At 47.6% G+C, this 14,987-nt stretch overlaps 1 protein-coding gene across 1 annotated transcript; it reads left to right on the top strand.

Annotated features, from left to right (window-relative positions):
• The first annotated feature begins 1,729 nt into the window (after positions 1 to 1,729).
• Positions 1,730 to 14,961, top strand: LOC117054092 (TRPM8 channel-associated factor homolog). Its single transcript, XM_033162551.1, has 8 exons — positions 1,730 to 2,346; positions 3,397 to 4,023; positions 5,405 to 6,390; positions 6,526 to 6,620; positions 8,441 to 8,654; positions 9,396 to 9,629; positions 11,053 to 11,390; positions 14,702 to 14,961. The coding sequence occupies exons 1-8, from the start codon at positions 1,730 to 1,732 to the stop codon at positions 14,951 to 14,953; spliced, it is 3,363 nt and encodes a 1,120-aa protein (XP_033018442.1). The 3' UTR covers positions 14,954 to 14,961.
• The last annotated feature ends 26 nt before the right edge of the window (positions 14,962 to 14,987 follow it).

The raw sequence follows: 14,987 nt of genomic DNA, 5'->3' as shown, positions 1-14,987 counted from the left end.
GGATCATCTAGTCCAACCCCCTGCAATACAGGAATCTCAGTTCTGTTGAGTTCATTCAGTTTTCAATTTTGGATTCTTGCGAAAGCCACCTAATGTTTCGAAACGATTCTGAAGAATCTGCTTTCCCCCGCCCATCATGCAAATGGCATATAAGTGGATAGCGTTGTGATCTGGTATAATTTTCAAGGATTCTTTGAGGTCCTGTAATCAGTTTGGCAAACGCTCTCTTGAATACGGTAAGGCATTAATTCTTTCATCTTTCAACTGTAAAGATTATTAATTGACCTGTCGATCCAGATCCTTACGCGTGAAGCTAAACACCAACAACCATTAATATTTCACAATGGATACCTGATAAGATTGTGGTCATTGTCTGAAATATGATGGGTAGGGATGGAGTAGAAATTTTGTTTGCTTGGGATTTGAAGGGGGATTTATATAATTTGCCCTCTCCAAATCAACGCACAAACTAAAATGCAGCTATCTTACGAAATTCACACTTCTCCAACGTCTGTGATACTGCGACGTAAGTAAAACAGCATGTAATAACAGAAATATGGAATACTGAACTTGGGAGGAGAAATGGCGAGGAGCTGGTTTGATTAATCCATCCCTAACAGCAGCGCTGGCCAGACAACCCATGAGGTGAACACCTCAGGTGGCAGTTTCCACCCGATGCAGCATATCCCAATGTCAGTACAGTGGTACCTGGACTTCCAATTCGTAATCCAAGGCATGCCTTCCAATTGGCTGCAGGAAACTCCTGCAGCCAATCGGAAGCCGCGGAAGCCCATCGGACGTTTGGGTTCCAAATAACATTCACAAACTGGAACACTCACTTCCAGGTTTGCGGCGTTTGGGAGCCGAACTTTCATCTCGCAAGGCTTTCAGGATCCATGGTACGACTGTATTTCTTCTCCTCTGCTCTGCAAACCCTTGTTGCTTATGTAGATCTTCCCAGACCCACTTAATTCCCTGCCAATGCCAAAAAACCCAGGGTCCCCTTCCTCAGGTGTGTGTTTGTGTAGACTGAAAGTAAATCCATTTTAAAAAAACAAGTCTAAAAATATTAATTAAAAAAAAAAACCGTTGTGGCAATCCAAATAACCCACTTTGTGATCTTCAAGAATTACTTTGAAATAAAATCTGGAATAGTTTAAATTCATTTGCTGCTCTGATAAATTTAAGAGGCATCTCATTTTACGCATAATAAGGATGTCCTGAGCCCATTGTCAACTCCAACTTGCTAGACAAAAATGGTTATCATTTGCTATGAGTTTCTGCCAAAGATCTGAAGTTTGACAAGATTAAATACCTTGTAGCCTTTAGGCGGGTGCCATTGGTGTGTGTGTGTGTTTGTGTGTGTGTGTGGATACAATCAAACCTCGTTTTTTGAACGGCTCCGTTTTCGAACATTTCGGTTCCTGAACGCCAAAAACCTGGAAGTAAATGCTCTGATTTTCGAACATTCCTCAGAACTTGAACGTCCGGCGGGGCTTCCGCTGGAGTGCAAGAAGCTCTTGCAACCAATCGGAAGACGCGCCTCGGTTGTCGAATGTTTCGGAAGTCGAATGGTCTTCCGGAATGGATTACGTTCGACAACCAAGGTTGGACTGTACGGATGAATGCGGCAAATGTTACGTGGCAAATTAATAACAATTTGTTTGTGGCGGTGGGTATTTCTCTCTCTTCCAGTTCCACCTGCAGACCGCCATTCCAACTGTCGCAGATGGAGCCTAGAGATTCTTACGCATCTCTGGTGAAAGGTCTTGAGCCTTTTAACGTCACCGGAGATTTCAACCCTTGTGTGCTCCTGCTCACGGGAGATGAAGCTTTCCCGGTGCTTGTGAGTACGAAGGGGCATGTGCTAATAGCTGCAACCCGGTACGGGGCAGGCCGAATCGTGGTGACGGCGCATGAATCCATGCTGCAAATGCCCCAGTTCCTGCCATTCATCAAAAACAGCCTGGAGTGGGTCAAGCCGTCCCCGACAGCGGAAGTAGGGGTCCACAATAGCTTGAGCGCCCTCTCCGAGTTGCTTCTCGGTCATGATGTCAAAGTGAAATCGGATGCGGCACTTTCTGACACCTTCGGGGCCTATTGCACCAGCGCCTATGATGATAGCCAAGCCCACCAGCTGGTAGATTTCGTGAAGAATGGCGGGGGGCTGCTCATAGGTGGGCAGGCCTGGTATTGGGCATATGATCACGGGTACGAGAAGGCCCTGGCTCTTTTTCCTGGCAACCGGGTGATAGGAATAGCCGGAGTGTACTTCACCGCCAATATGGGAGAGAATGGGATCTTTCCTGTGTCCCAGAATATACCAGAGGTTCCCCCGAACCCAGAGTGAGTATATGACTTCATGGAAGGGGGGGGGGTTCTTGGGTTGCTTTTAATTTTACAGTGGCACCTCGGGTTACAGACGCTTCTGGTTACATACTCGCTAACCCAGAAATAGTACCTTGAGTTAAGAACTTTGCTTCAGAATGAGAACAGAAATTGTGCAGTGGCAGCGGGAGGCCCCATTAGCTAAAATGGTACCTCAGGTTAAGAACAGTTTCAGGTTAAGAACGGACCTCCAAAGTTTGGAGGGCTCTAATCTCATCTCAATTTTTCCTCATTTTATATTCATTTCCAATAGTTCCTTTAGTTCTTTCTGTTGTTATCCTTCCTTCTTTCACAGCCTCTGAATTATTCCCACAAGCGAGTTAAAAGTTGATTATATATCTCTGTGTGGATTTTATGTCAGTATGATTCTTTCCATAAATTCGCAGTATCTCTTCACATGCTGGTCTTTCTGCCAAATTAATCCTATCTGCTGAGCGGGGTTCTACTATTACCCTTGTATGAAGGCTTTATTGGGAAATTGGGGTAGCTGGTACAACTTGGGGTGCAAAAGCTAACTTGCATTTTAAGCGAATCGTTTCTTTCTGGTGCAGGAATACATCATCATTTCATTTTTTTAAAATAAGAATTTATTAAATTTTAACAATAGAACATACACAAAATACAAAATACAACAACAACAAAAAACTACAAAACTACAAAAAAATACAAAAAACTTAACACCTAACACTTATTTAATTATCCGTAACTTATTCCTAACATCATTTTGGGACTTCCTCTCATCCTCCCTTCTGCGTTCATTTCTAATCTTCTTTAGTAACTTTGTAACATTGTAAAATCTTCTTTCTCACCTATCTTAATCATTATAAACAATCAACATTTAACTCTATTACTCCTTGTAAATTCAACTTAACATAATTCTAAACTACTTCTTATATCCTATCTTTAACTAACTTATGGCATTACTGTAGCCATAAATGTCCTCGTGATTTTAATTTCAAATGTCTATCTTTTCACGTCGTTTCAAATATTCTTTGAATTTCTTCCAAGGAATACATCATCATTTCAAGAGTCCTCTTATGCATTGCTGGTGAAAGGTATTAAGTCTTTTGACGTCCAGGGAAACTTCGATCCTTGCGAGCTTCTTCTCACGGGAGACCAAGCCTTCCCGGTGCTTGTGAGTCCCGGCGGGAAGGTGCTGATAGCCGCATCTCAGTATGGGGAAGGCCGGGTTGTGGCGACGGCTCACGAAGCCCTGCTTCAAATGCCACAGTTCCTGCCGTTCATTAAAAACTGCCTGCAGTGGCTCAAGCCGTCCCCGACAGCTCAGATTGGCGTCCATCAAAGCGTGGGTGCCCTCTCCGGGCTGCTTGTCGGTAGCGGTGTTGAAGTGCAATCCGTCGCAAGGTTTGATGACGCTCTTGGGGTCTACTGCATCTTTGCCTACAACGACTTGCAAGTCGACGACCTCGTGAAATTTGTAAAGAGAGGTGGGGGGCTGCTCATTGGAGGCCAGGCCTGGGCCTGGTCTCAGCACCTTGGCAAGGAGAACGTGTTGTGTGGCTTTCCTGGCAACCTGGTGACCAGTGTTTCTGGGGTGTACTTCACTGCCAACGTGGTAGAGAAAGGAACCTTCGCCGTGTCTGAGAAAATGCCAAAAGTTCCTCTGATCACCCAGTAAGTACACTGTTTATTGCTTATTTCAATCATGGAATTGTCTATAAATATTATGGTAATGGAGTAATAGATATATTGCTTGAAGGCTGGACTACTGCAATGTGCTCCACATGGGGCTTCCCTTGATCCAGGAGCCTGTTAGTGCAGAATGCTATAGCACAATTGCTTACAGGAGTGAGGCCTTATCAGCACATGCTTGGAGATCTGCACTAGTTGCTGATTTGCTACCAGGCTAAATTCAAGATGTCACTATTAGTATACAAAATGTCAGGCTTTGGAGAATCGGCTTCCTTCCTTGTGGCAGTAGATCAAACAAAAGGAAGTCTTACCAGTTAGAATATTTAATAATCACAGCAAGAGAACAAAGGACACTTCTATAAATGGCGGTGCTCCCAATTAAGGGTCATTCCCTCCCCCTCCGTCCCTATTAATCTATGTCACTCCTACACTTTGTAATCTGAATTTGTAATGTCTGCACTTTGTGTTCTGACACTTTCTGAGCTCTGTGTGACTTTGGAGACGGGGCGAATGCTGTCCAGAGACTGTGAATCTGTTAACTCTCTCTCTCCCAGTGTTTCTTCTTCTAGCTGTTCCCCATTCAGTATTTCCCAGCTTCTGCCTTCTGAACTGTGCCCCTCTGCAAACCACTGTTCTAAATCTATACTGTCCTCCTGCTCCTGGGAAGATTCAAGATCAGGATCAGGGGGAGGGGGTGGCTCCCACCATACTTCCTCAGTGCAGCCCTCCCCAGCATGGTCCCTGACACAAAATGTAGAACCTTAGATTTGTGGCTACTGAAATTCATTCTGTTCGTTTGCACCCAGTTCTCCAATCAGTTAAGATCATATTGAATCCCAGTTCTACCTTCTACAGCATTAGCTCCCCCCACCCCCACCCCCCCAGTTTGGTGTCATCTTCAGATTGGACGAGCAACCCCTCAATTCCTTCATTCAAGTTGTTTATTAAGACATTGAAACAAGAAGCCCAGGAAAGAAGCCTGTGGCATCCCACTTGTCACTTTTTTTTGCTGGACGATGAGGAACCGTTAATGAGTACTCTTTGAGTTTGGTCAGTCAACCAGCTACAACACCTAACGGTTACCTTGTACAGGCCACATTTTACCAGCTTCTCCACAAAGGTGGCAGGATGGTGCAGTGTGTGTGTGTCTCGATTTCTCCCACAGTGTTGGAGGCATGTATACTCTTTGGGCCCCAAGATGTTGAAGATCCATCATCGCTGGTCATTGGCTAAGCCGACTAGGATTGATGGTAAATAGTGTCTGAAACATCTGAAGGGCATGAAGTTGGGGAAGGATAATTCCACCAATCACATGGAAAGTTATATCCTAAAATTAAGGACGATTACATTCTTTTGTAAACAGGCCCAAGGTAGATGTGGAGGGTGACTTCAAGATTCTTCTGAATGGCGTGACCAACTTTGACTTAAAGGACATGAGACCTTCCCACCTGCTTATCCACGGGAATCTGGCATTTCCTGTGGGCATAACTGATTCTTTCCAATCCTTTGTTGGAGCCGCATACTACGGCAGGGGACGTGTTGTGGTCGCCTCTCATGAAGAGATGCTTAACACACCATCCATGAAAACTTTCCTCCTCAATGCCATCAGCTGGGTTACTGATAGAAAGGTAGGGAAGGTTGGCGTCGGAGACCAATTGAAGGAACTTTACTCCATGCTAAATCAGGCTGGGATCCTTTGTGAGCTAACGGATCTTAAGCCTGGCTTAAGCGTATACTGTTGCACAACTTACAGTGACAGAGAGAAGGAAAGAATCCATGAATTTGTCACTGAAGGAGGTGGTCTCCTGATTGGTGGACAAGCTTGGTCTTGGGAAGACAAGCATCCTGGTACCCATGCCATTGCACAGTATCCAGGAAACAAGATACTGAAGAAATTTGGAATTGGGATCACTGGGGTCATACCTAGCGAAAGCTACCCAGCGAGACAGGCCAGCGTTCTTGCTTCGAGCTATCACTTCCGGGAAGCGCTCTTCCAATTCAAGGAACACATTCGGAGCAAGCAAGACCTGCAGCCTCCATATTCCTCATGGCTCAAGAAGCTGGGACAAGACTGTGCCACATTCCTGAGCATCCCAGCTGCCAATTCCCCCCCTCTCTCCTCAGTCCATGAGGAAATGCTGGAGCTGGTCAAGCTGAGAGGGATTCCCGAGGTCAGTGCAAACAAACCTATCAAAAGCTGCACAGATGAAGCCGTTTTGATTCAAATGGCTTTTTCGCTCTACAACAACCTTCCGGATTTTCAAAACCTAGTGCCCAGCCTGAATCCAAACCTTCCCAAGTATCCCGCAGCGCCATCACAAGTCATTCAGATCAATGGAACAAATGATGGTAAGAGATACTGTTTGCTTTGGAGCAGTTTGTTGCTTAACTAAACCAGTAAGCCATAAAAATAAATAAAAATTAACTGTGCAGCCTATGACCACCTCCTCTGATTCACCTCCATGTCCTGGTTTGGCCTTGCAGGAGACGAAGCTTGGAGAAGCACCGGCCTTTATGTTCCTCCGGCAAAGACCGTCACTTTGCTCTTTCCGCCCAACGCTGTCGGTGCTCAGCTGCAGGTGATGCTGTTTAAACATCAATCAGGGCTGTGACTACAGCTTTGAGGGGGCAACTGGGTTGAAACAATTAGCTCCTCCTTCTCTTTAAATCTCTGTCAAGAGGATTGGGACCAGGCGGCTGGGAGGATAAGGGTGGCTGATCATTTCCCCTGGTGCAGTTTTCTTGGTAACCGTTCTCCCTCCCGGTAGATTCCCCCGTCAGAATACTCAGCAAGAGCTATCTGGAAACACTCCCCTGGGGAGGGACTTGACCCTTCCCCTCCTCCCTAGGAGGAGTATTTGTTTTCCAGCTAACTTTTATTACTAAAGGTAAAGGGACCCCTGACAGTTAAGTCAGGTTGTGAACGACTCTGGGGTTGCGGCGCTCATCTCGCTTTACTGGCCAAGGGAGTCGGTGTTTGTCTGCAGACAGCTTCCGGGTCATGTGGCCAGCATGACTAAGCCGCTTCTGGCAAAACCAGAGCAGCGCACGGAAATGCTGTTCACCTTCCCGCCGGAGCGGTACCTATTTATCTACTTGCACTTTGACGTGCTTTCAAACTGCTAGGTGGGCAGGAGCTGGGACTGAGCAACGGGAGCTCACCCCATCGCTGGGATTCGAACCGCTGACCTTCTGATCGGCAAGCCCTAGGCTCTGTGGTAGATCCACTGAAATCAATGACCATGACTAACTTAGGCCCATTAATTCCAATGGGGCAAATCAGTGCTACTTTTCCAGAAACAAAAGAGGTGCCAGAACTCACCATGAACACCTCCCTTGTTCTCTTATAATGGCAATGGTATCCACTTGAGAAGTGCAGGGACTGAGCTCTGGTGAGTTCTGGCTGAAAAAAACACATACCCTGGGGCTACTCAAAAGTTAGCTGAATAGAACCCTGTTATTTCAACACAATCGGGATATTATTTATGGATTTTACTGCACACTGTGTTATTTCCATGGGATTGTTTCATTGTGTGTTTTAATTATAGATTTATTTTATTGTTCCTTTAAATATGTTTTTATATTTTGTAAATGACTTAGAAACCTATTTCTGTCGTTGGTAATACAGGAGCCGAATGCCTTTGAACTCAAACGTTTTTACTCCCGAACGATCGAAAACCGGAAGTGATTGTTCCGGTGTTTGAACGATTTTCGGAAGCCAGTTGTCCAGCGCGGCTTTGGATTGGCTGCAGGAAGCTCCTGCAGCCAGTCGGAAGCAGCGCCTTGGATTTCAAACTATTCTGGGAGTCAAACGGACTCCTGGAACGGATTAAATTTGAAAACTAAGGTACAACTGTAATAAAATAGTGGTAATAAAAATAGTAACAATAGAAAGAGCAGCATTGGGTGGTTTGTAAGAACAGGTGAATTTCTATGGGAGCCAAGCTTCGCACAACCAGGCCCCCATCTCTTGACTGATGGGCACTCCATTTGACCATCAGGCTACACCAGGCATAGGATAACTACAACTCCCATCATGCCTAGCTAACGGTACCGGTGGTCAGGAATGATGGGAATTGTAGTCTCAAAACATCTGGAGGGCTGAGTTTGCCTATGCCTGGGCTACACCTTCCAAGATGCCAGTCCCTGCCCCCCAACTCACCAGGCTCCGCTTCTGCACTTGGAAGGGCCCACTCTCACATCTAGGCCCTTATCGTACCTCACAGGGTTGTGGTAAGGATGCAGGGCGATGATAAATGAATCGTATCATGCCGAGCCCCTGAGCTAAAGAGCAGGAGAGAAATGGGGTCTTCAAAAGTCCAGGCTATAGCAAACCGCTGCCCTTGGGGCTTAAGATTTTGCATCTCCTGGTTGTTGAATCCATCATCTTTTTCTCCAGGTCCAGATTGACTGTGGTTCCGATGACCTGAGCGATGCTGAGGAGTTTCGGCGTCCTCCGGTAGTGATGAGGAGGTTTGAAGTTAAGAGCGAAAGAATGGAAGTCTCCAGCTTGTGGGGCGGCCTCTTGTACATTGTACTACCAAAGAAATCTTCAGCGGGCACCATATCAGTCACTGTCGAAGGGGCTTCCCTGGCTCCTTATTTCAAGCTTGGTAAGGGGGCTTACCTTGGAAAGAGGCAGGGGAGATATTTCGTGAGGTCAGAAATCTGTTCAAATCTAGATGTGCGGGAACCCAACTGCATCGTTACGTTCTCTCTAAGCCCGGCAAAAACACACAGATTGATATTGCCCATTCTCCCCCTCCCCTCCCCTCTGCAGTGCCAATTATAGGAAGAAAACCCTGTCCTTGCAGAGTGAAATGTTAATGAACAACACTTCCTCCCTGGGTAAATGGTAGAGCACCATCTGCTAGTGCTTTATATATCTGACTGTTCCATTTGTTTCTTTGAATGCAAATTCTATAGCCCAGCCGGGTTTTCACAAGCTGGCAGTTTTGGTGTTAGATAAACACACTTACCTGGAAATGAACTCACTTGGCAATACTCCCTTTCCCACTTCCATTTGCATCCCAATCAACAGCTGCTTTCAGGCCATTTTGTGAGGGGAAAGCTGCCTTCCTGGGGACCATTATGCTACACAGCATCTGAAATGTGTGAATGCAAAATGAAGCCCATTCAGAGCAAGGGCAAAGTTGCCCGGATCAATTTGCCTTTACTCGGAATGCACCATCAGACCATCTGAGGCTCACCTTCCACAAGATTGTTGCCAGGGCGCTCTTCTCAGGGGTGGATGTGCTGGCAAAAACCTCTCCATCCTATGTTGTTGTTGTTGTCCTGCTCAGCACAGGGAGATGCAGTTAACCAGCATTACTTTTTGAAAACGTTGCGTTTAGGTGAGACGAGCCTATCTGCCTGGAATGACATCCGCCACTTCCCTGCTCCTTGGGCCGAGTTAGAAACAGAGAATATCATCTTCACAGTGCCCTCAAAAGATGTCCGTACAATGGACAATCTAATGGACATGCTCAGTATCTGGGGCGAGATGATGAAAGCAGTGGCCAAGTTAGCATCTGTCCCTCCTGTTTTCTCCAGGCCAGAAAGAATAGTGGAAGATGTCCAAATATCTGGTGGTAAGTATAAACCCATTCATAGATGCATGGATGCAAACTGAGATTTCCACAACCCTCCTGTCTTTAAATAAACAATCGCTGAGTTCTGTAAAAATGTCCTCAGAGATGTGTTTGAGCTGCAGACTTACACCGGCTTTCACCATCATGGCTTCCACAATGAATCTTTGTGCTTTGGTGAAAAGACAGCTAGATATCACCCATAATCAATTCCCCTTTTGGTGGGGGGGGGATGAAGGATCAATGGTTAAATTATTTGAAAGCCTGCATAGCAGAAGTAAGGTAAAGGGTAAAGGGTCCCCTGACCATTAGGTCCAGTTGTGGACGACTCTAGGGTTGCGGCACTCATCTCGCTTTACTGGCTAACGGAGCTGGCGTACAGCTTCTGGGTCATGTGGCCAGCATGACTAAGCCACTTCTGGCGAACCAGAGCAGCCCATGGAAACGTTTACCTTCCCACCGGAACAGTACCTATTTATCTACTTGCCCTTTGATGTGCTTTCGAACTGATAGGTTGGCAGGAGCAGGGATCAAGCAATGGTAGCTCACCCCGTAGTGGGGATTCGAACCGACCTTCTGATCGGCAAGCCCTAGGCTCTGTGGTTTAACCCACAGCACCACCCGCATAGCAGAAGTACTCGAGCACAAAACTTACCCCTTTGTTTTCAGTGGAGAACAAGATCTTACCATCTTATTTCAGGGGTTGCTAATAAGTCCCATTTGTAAGCTCCGTATCCTGAAACTGCAGAGATACTACCTAAAAAATAATAATTCCAACCATGGACATTTTTGCAACTCGCAGTTACTTTAAAAGTAGCGACACTTTTCTGGTTCTGTTGTACCTTACTGTTCCTTTGTGAATCCCCTTGAATATAAATATTTCAAAATGCAACGCACAGTGGCGGAGTAAGGCTCCGCGGTACCCGGGGCAGCAAAGGAAACGCCCCGGGGGCGGGGCGTCGTGACATCACATTGTGACGTCATGACGCTCCGCCCCCAGGGCGGTTCCGGGGGTGCCGGCTCCGCTTCTGCAGCCCTCTTTTAAGCCGAAGAGCTCGCTTTTAAGCTCTCCGGCTCAAAAGGAGGCTGTGGAAGCGGCGATCCGATGACAGAGTGCGCCTGCCTGTGCAGGCGCACTCCGTCGTCGGGCCGTGCGCTGCCGCTCCCAGGGTGACGGAGGGAGCGGCAGCGCATGGGAATGGTGGGAGGGGCTGCCTCTTGTTGCCCCCACCCGCCGCTTCTCGCCCCTGTCGCCCGGGGGCGTACCGCCCCCACCGCACCCCCCTAGCATAAACCACGGCAATACAATTTATTTTGAAGTCTTTGGGGTACACGTATGTGATTTCTCCACAATGAATTTCTTCATCTTCTGTGCGGAAGGACGAGTCTGTCTTATGAGTCTCCCCTGCCCCAAATCTCCCAGCAGGTGGGATGCATGCCGGCTATCCGATCATGTCTGATGTGACCGTGTCAGTGAAGATCACAGATAGGCAAATGTACACTGAGGGGGCCTGGGATGCTCTCCGAGAACTGGGTCACAACCAGCAGAGGAGTGGGTGGGACTTCCCACCCCACACCACAGATGCCACCTGCTATCTCTGGTCCATCTATGTCAATGAAACTGTGCTAGATATCCCAAGAGAGAAAGCCCACCCTGATCTTGACCCCAATGTGAGGAAGAAGAGGGTGAAGGACTATATCCAAGGTGGAGCTCAGCTGAAGGACTTCACGGCGTGGACTGCGCTGGAACCCTATTTACAGGTAAATAAGCGGCTGCCCTAGACCTTGGAACCTTTAGCCCAGTGCAGCCTTCGCCAACCAGCAGCAGAAGCTTCTCCGACCAGCCCTGTTGCTGTAGCCAGGTGGAAATGCAATTCTCCCTGCGCATGAGATTGCTAGGCTCTTTCATTCCTTCTTGACATGGTTTCAGGTACACTGACAGGCAAGGGAGTTCCCCCCTCCTTCCAGTAGCTTCCGATAAGAAGTAACGAGCCTCTGGCAGGTTTTAGTTCGTTTTATTTACAACATACTGAGAGCAGCATCAAGCTGCCCTCCCCATGGATGGCAGTTGCTTACTCTGAATCCCCTTCCACAGCAAGAAGTGTGCCACCAGCCACCTGTCCCTCCCCTGCGCTTCTGTTGTTCCCGGACCCTTTCATTCCTTCAAGTTTGGGGAGAGGGAGGGACTTCCGCACCACTCTTGATTGAATAATCTCCTAAACGCTTCCTTCCTCCTGGTTGCCTAGCTACTATCTCAAAGCTGTCCAGCTCTTCCCCTGACTGTGCAGCCTCTGAATCTGCTGGTCTCTCTGCTTCTAGGAACATGTAAAGTGTGTGGGGGGGAATCCTCCCCTCCCCCTCTGTTAGCGGCTGCTCTGTCTGTGCCTGAATTCCCCCATATTTGGAGTCAGACCAGTCTCTGGCATCCGATTCAGACCAGGCAGACACACAAGCTCATATCCAACCATGCAATACTCAGGGTATGATATCTTGTCACCTGTCGATTTAAGTGTGACACCCCAGAATTACGGATGCCATCCTGGCTTCTGAATGGATCCCGCAACATCCCGTTTTTCAGTCTGGCTCTCTGAGTCAGTTGGCTTCCCACGAGAGCTCGGGACCAAAAAACAAGTCCCCGTTTTGATCAGTGGCATGTTGGAGGGTATGGGGTATGTCAGAGTACATCGAGGTGTTGCTCATGAGTGACGACAGAGTCTTCTTTCGCTAAAGACTACTTTATTGTGCATAACTATTTACAGTGCAGAGCTAGCTAAAAACATGAACGCTCAGTCACTTGCAGAATCCGGAAGTGCCCCTCTCCTGTTTCACGCCCAGCACCAAAGCCTTGGCACCCTGAAACGATGTCTTCTGCGTCCCCTGACCCCCCGATGCTGTGCTGGCGCCGGAAGCTGCAACTCCCCCTCTGATCGCCTCTGGCTGGCGTTACTGGGTCTCTGCCCAGCATCCCTGACCCTCTGCTGCTCCTCCTCCTCCTCTTCCGCGGGAGAGAGCTCTGGCGATGGGCTTTGAGAGGAGTCAGGTGACAACAGTGGCTGGGGCTCCCTGTACCTGAGCAAGACCTCCTCTCGAGGAGGTCCCCTACCCTGATCCTCCCCACGAGGAGGATCTCCTTTCCCACTCTCCCTGCAAGGAGTACTCCCGCCAGGGGTCTCCTCACGAGTAGGACCTCCACACGGGCTCTCATTGTGAGAAGGGTAGATTCATTAAAATCCACAGTCTTAAATTTACTCCCATCCATTGATTTCAGTAGATTGACACCGAGTATTACTGATTTGGAATCAGCCCTTATGGCTGAATGTGTGAATGAGACCTCCAACTAAAGAGCCTCGGGGCAGAATTCAGGAGCAGGATGAGAGAGCTGGCCACACCCAGGGGGATTTTGTTGATGCCCCCCTCCCAATACAGACCTTCCTCCGTACCCCAACTTTCCATACCATACTGCAAACTGCTTAATAAATATCCCCTTAATTGTAAAAGGGAGGCAGGATGCCAGCAGGGCTGTGCTTTGAGAAACGGGACTTTCTCAACGTTCCTCGGATATGTCTCACATATTCAAGTGCCAAAGGTACAGCTTGGATTTTAAACCCAGAAGTCAGAATTAAGCTGGCTCAGGCCGCAGTGCTGCAAAGCCTAACTTGGAAGTTACATCTGATTGAACTGGGTGGGATTCAGGTCTGAGTAGGCACGCAGAACGTTCCATCTTCCCAGGGACTTCTGGGAAATGTAGTTCAGTGAGAACTTAGGAGCATTGTCGCTTCTGGCGCCAGAATGGCATTGTACCTGGGAAATGGGGAGAAAATTGCAAGCTCAGGGTCGCCCACAATTATCCGACACTTCTGTCCCACATTGTCAATAATAATAATAATAATAATAATACACTGCAATTTTAATGCTCTGCCCATCTGGCTGGGTTTCCCCAACAACTCTAGGCATAGGCCTACACTTTATTTTGCCTCACCGCTTTCCCCAGGAAAACCCATTTTAAAATGCTGAATAAGAACAAATGGCAAAGACATCACCTTGCCGACAAAGGTCCGTATAGTTAAAGCTATGGTTTTCCCAGTAGTGATGTATGGAAGTGAGAGCTGGACCATAAAGAAGGCTGATCGCCGAAGAATTGATGCTTTTGAATTATGGTGCTGGAGGAGACTCTTGAGAGTCCCATGGACTGCAAGAAGATCAAACCTCTCCATTCTTAAAGAAATAAGCCCTGAGTGCTCACTAGAAGGACAGATCCTGAAGTTGAGGCTCCAGTACTGGCCACCTCATGAGAAGAGAAGACTCCCTAGAAAAGACCCTGATGTTGGGAAAGATGGAGGGCACAAGGAGAAGGGGACGACAGAGGAGGAAATGGTTGGACAGTGTTCTCGAAGCTACTAACATGAGTCTGACCAAACTGAGAGGCAGTGAAGGATAGGCGTGCCTGGCGTGCTCTGGTCCATGGGGTCACGAAGAGTCAGACACGACTGAATGACTGAACAACAACAACAACAACAATCATCTGGGGAACCCTGAAAGGAAGAAGGCTGACATCCTGGGGAGTTGTGTTTTCTGTAGTGTTATTTGCAGCGGTAAAAAATTCTTTTTGTTGTTGTTGTTTTTGTGGGGAGAGCCTTAAAGTGTTGACCTGTGCATAGAAACAAAGTCAGGGTGAGTTCCGAGTGGTCACAAAATGCTGTGGGGTTTTTTGTTTTTTTTTAAAGGGAAGGGAGGAATACTGGAAAAAGAGTGTGTGCGTTTGGGATCCCAAAGAACTGTACTTCATCCCATGGGTGCAGCTAAGGGGAGGGGCAGCTGCCCCCCTAACAAAAGGCCTGCCCCCCCCCACAAAAATCCTGGCTACTCTCAGGCTTCATCCTGAGCCCTTTTGTTGCTGGTCTCATTTGTTCTCAACAGTAGGAGTGGGGAGAAGCCTGGGAACTATATAAATGGTGAAAACTGCTACTCTTTTAGGTAGCATAATTATAAGCCTGCAGAGAGCCAGGGAATGCAGCATGGAAATTGTTCTGAAGTCCTTAGGAAAGGGACTGAATATATACATATTTCTTCAGTTGCAGGAGGCCTTTGGTTGGGACTCCTACACCCGCATCTTCGCCGAGTACCAAAAGATAACCTCCATCCCAAACGACAACACCTCCAAGATGAATCAGTGGGCGATACGCTTCTCTACGGAAGTGAAGAAGGACCTGGGCCCTTTCTTTAAAGCCTGGGGGTGGCCGATTGAGGATAAGCTCCTTCAGGAGCTGGCCAGATCCTTCAATCCCTGGGCAGAGGATCCAATGAAGGAGTACGAAAAGTCCTGAGGAAGCGCAAGTGAAGCCAACAGGGGTCGAAACT

The sequence above is a fragment of the Lacerta agilis genome, chromosome 10, assembly GCF_009819535.1.
Source record: "Lacerta agilis isolate rLacAgi1 chromosome 10, rLacAgi1.pri, whole genome shotgun sequence".
Lineage (NCBI taxonomy): Eukaryota > Metazoa > Chordata > Lepidosauria > Squamata > Lacertidae > Lacerta > Lacerta agilis.
The sequence above is the reverse complement of the archived record's forward strand: the minus strand, read 5'-3'. Positions and strand labels throughout refer to the sequence as shown.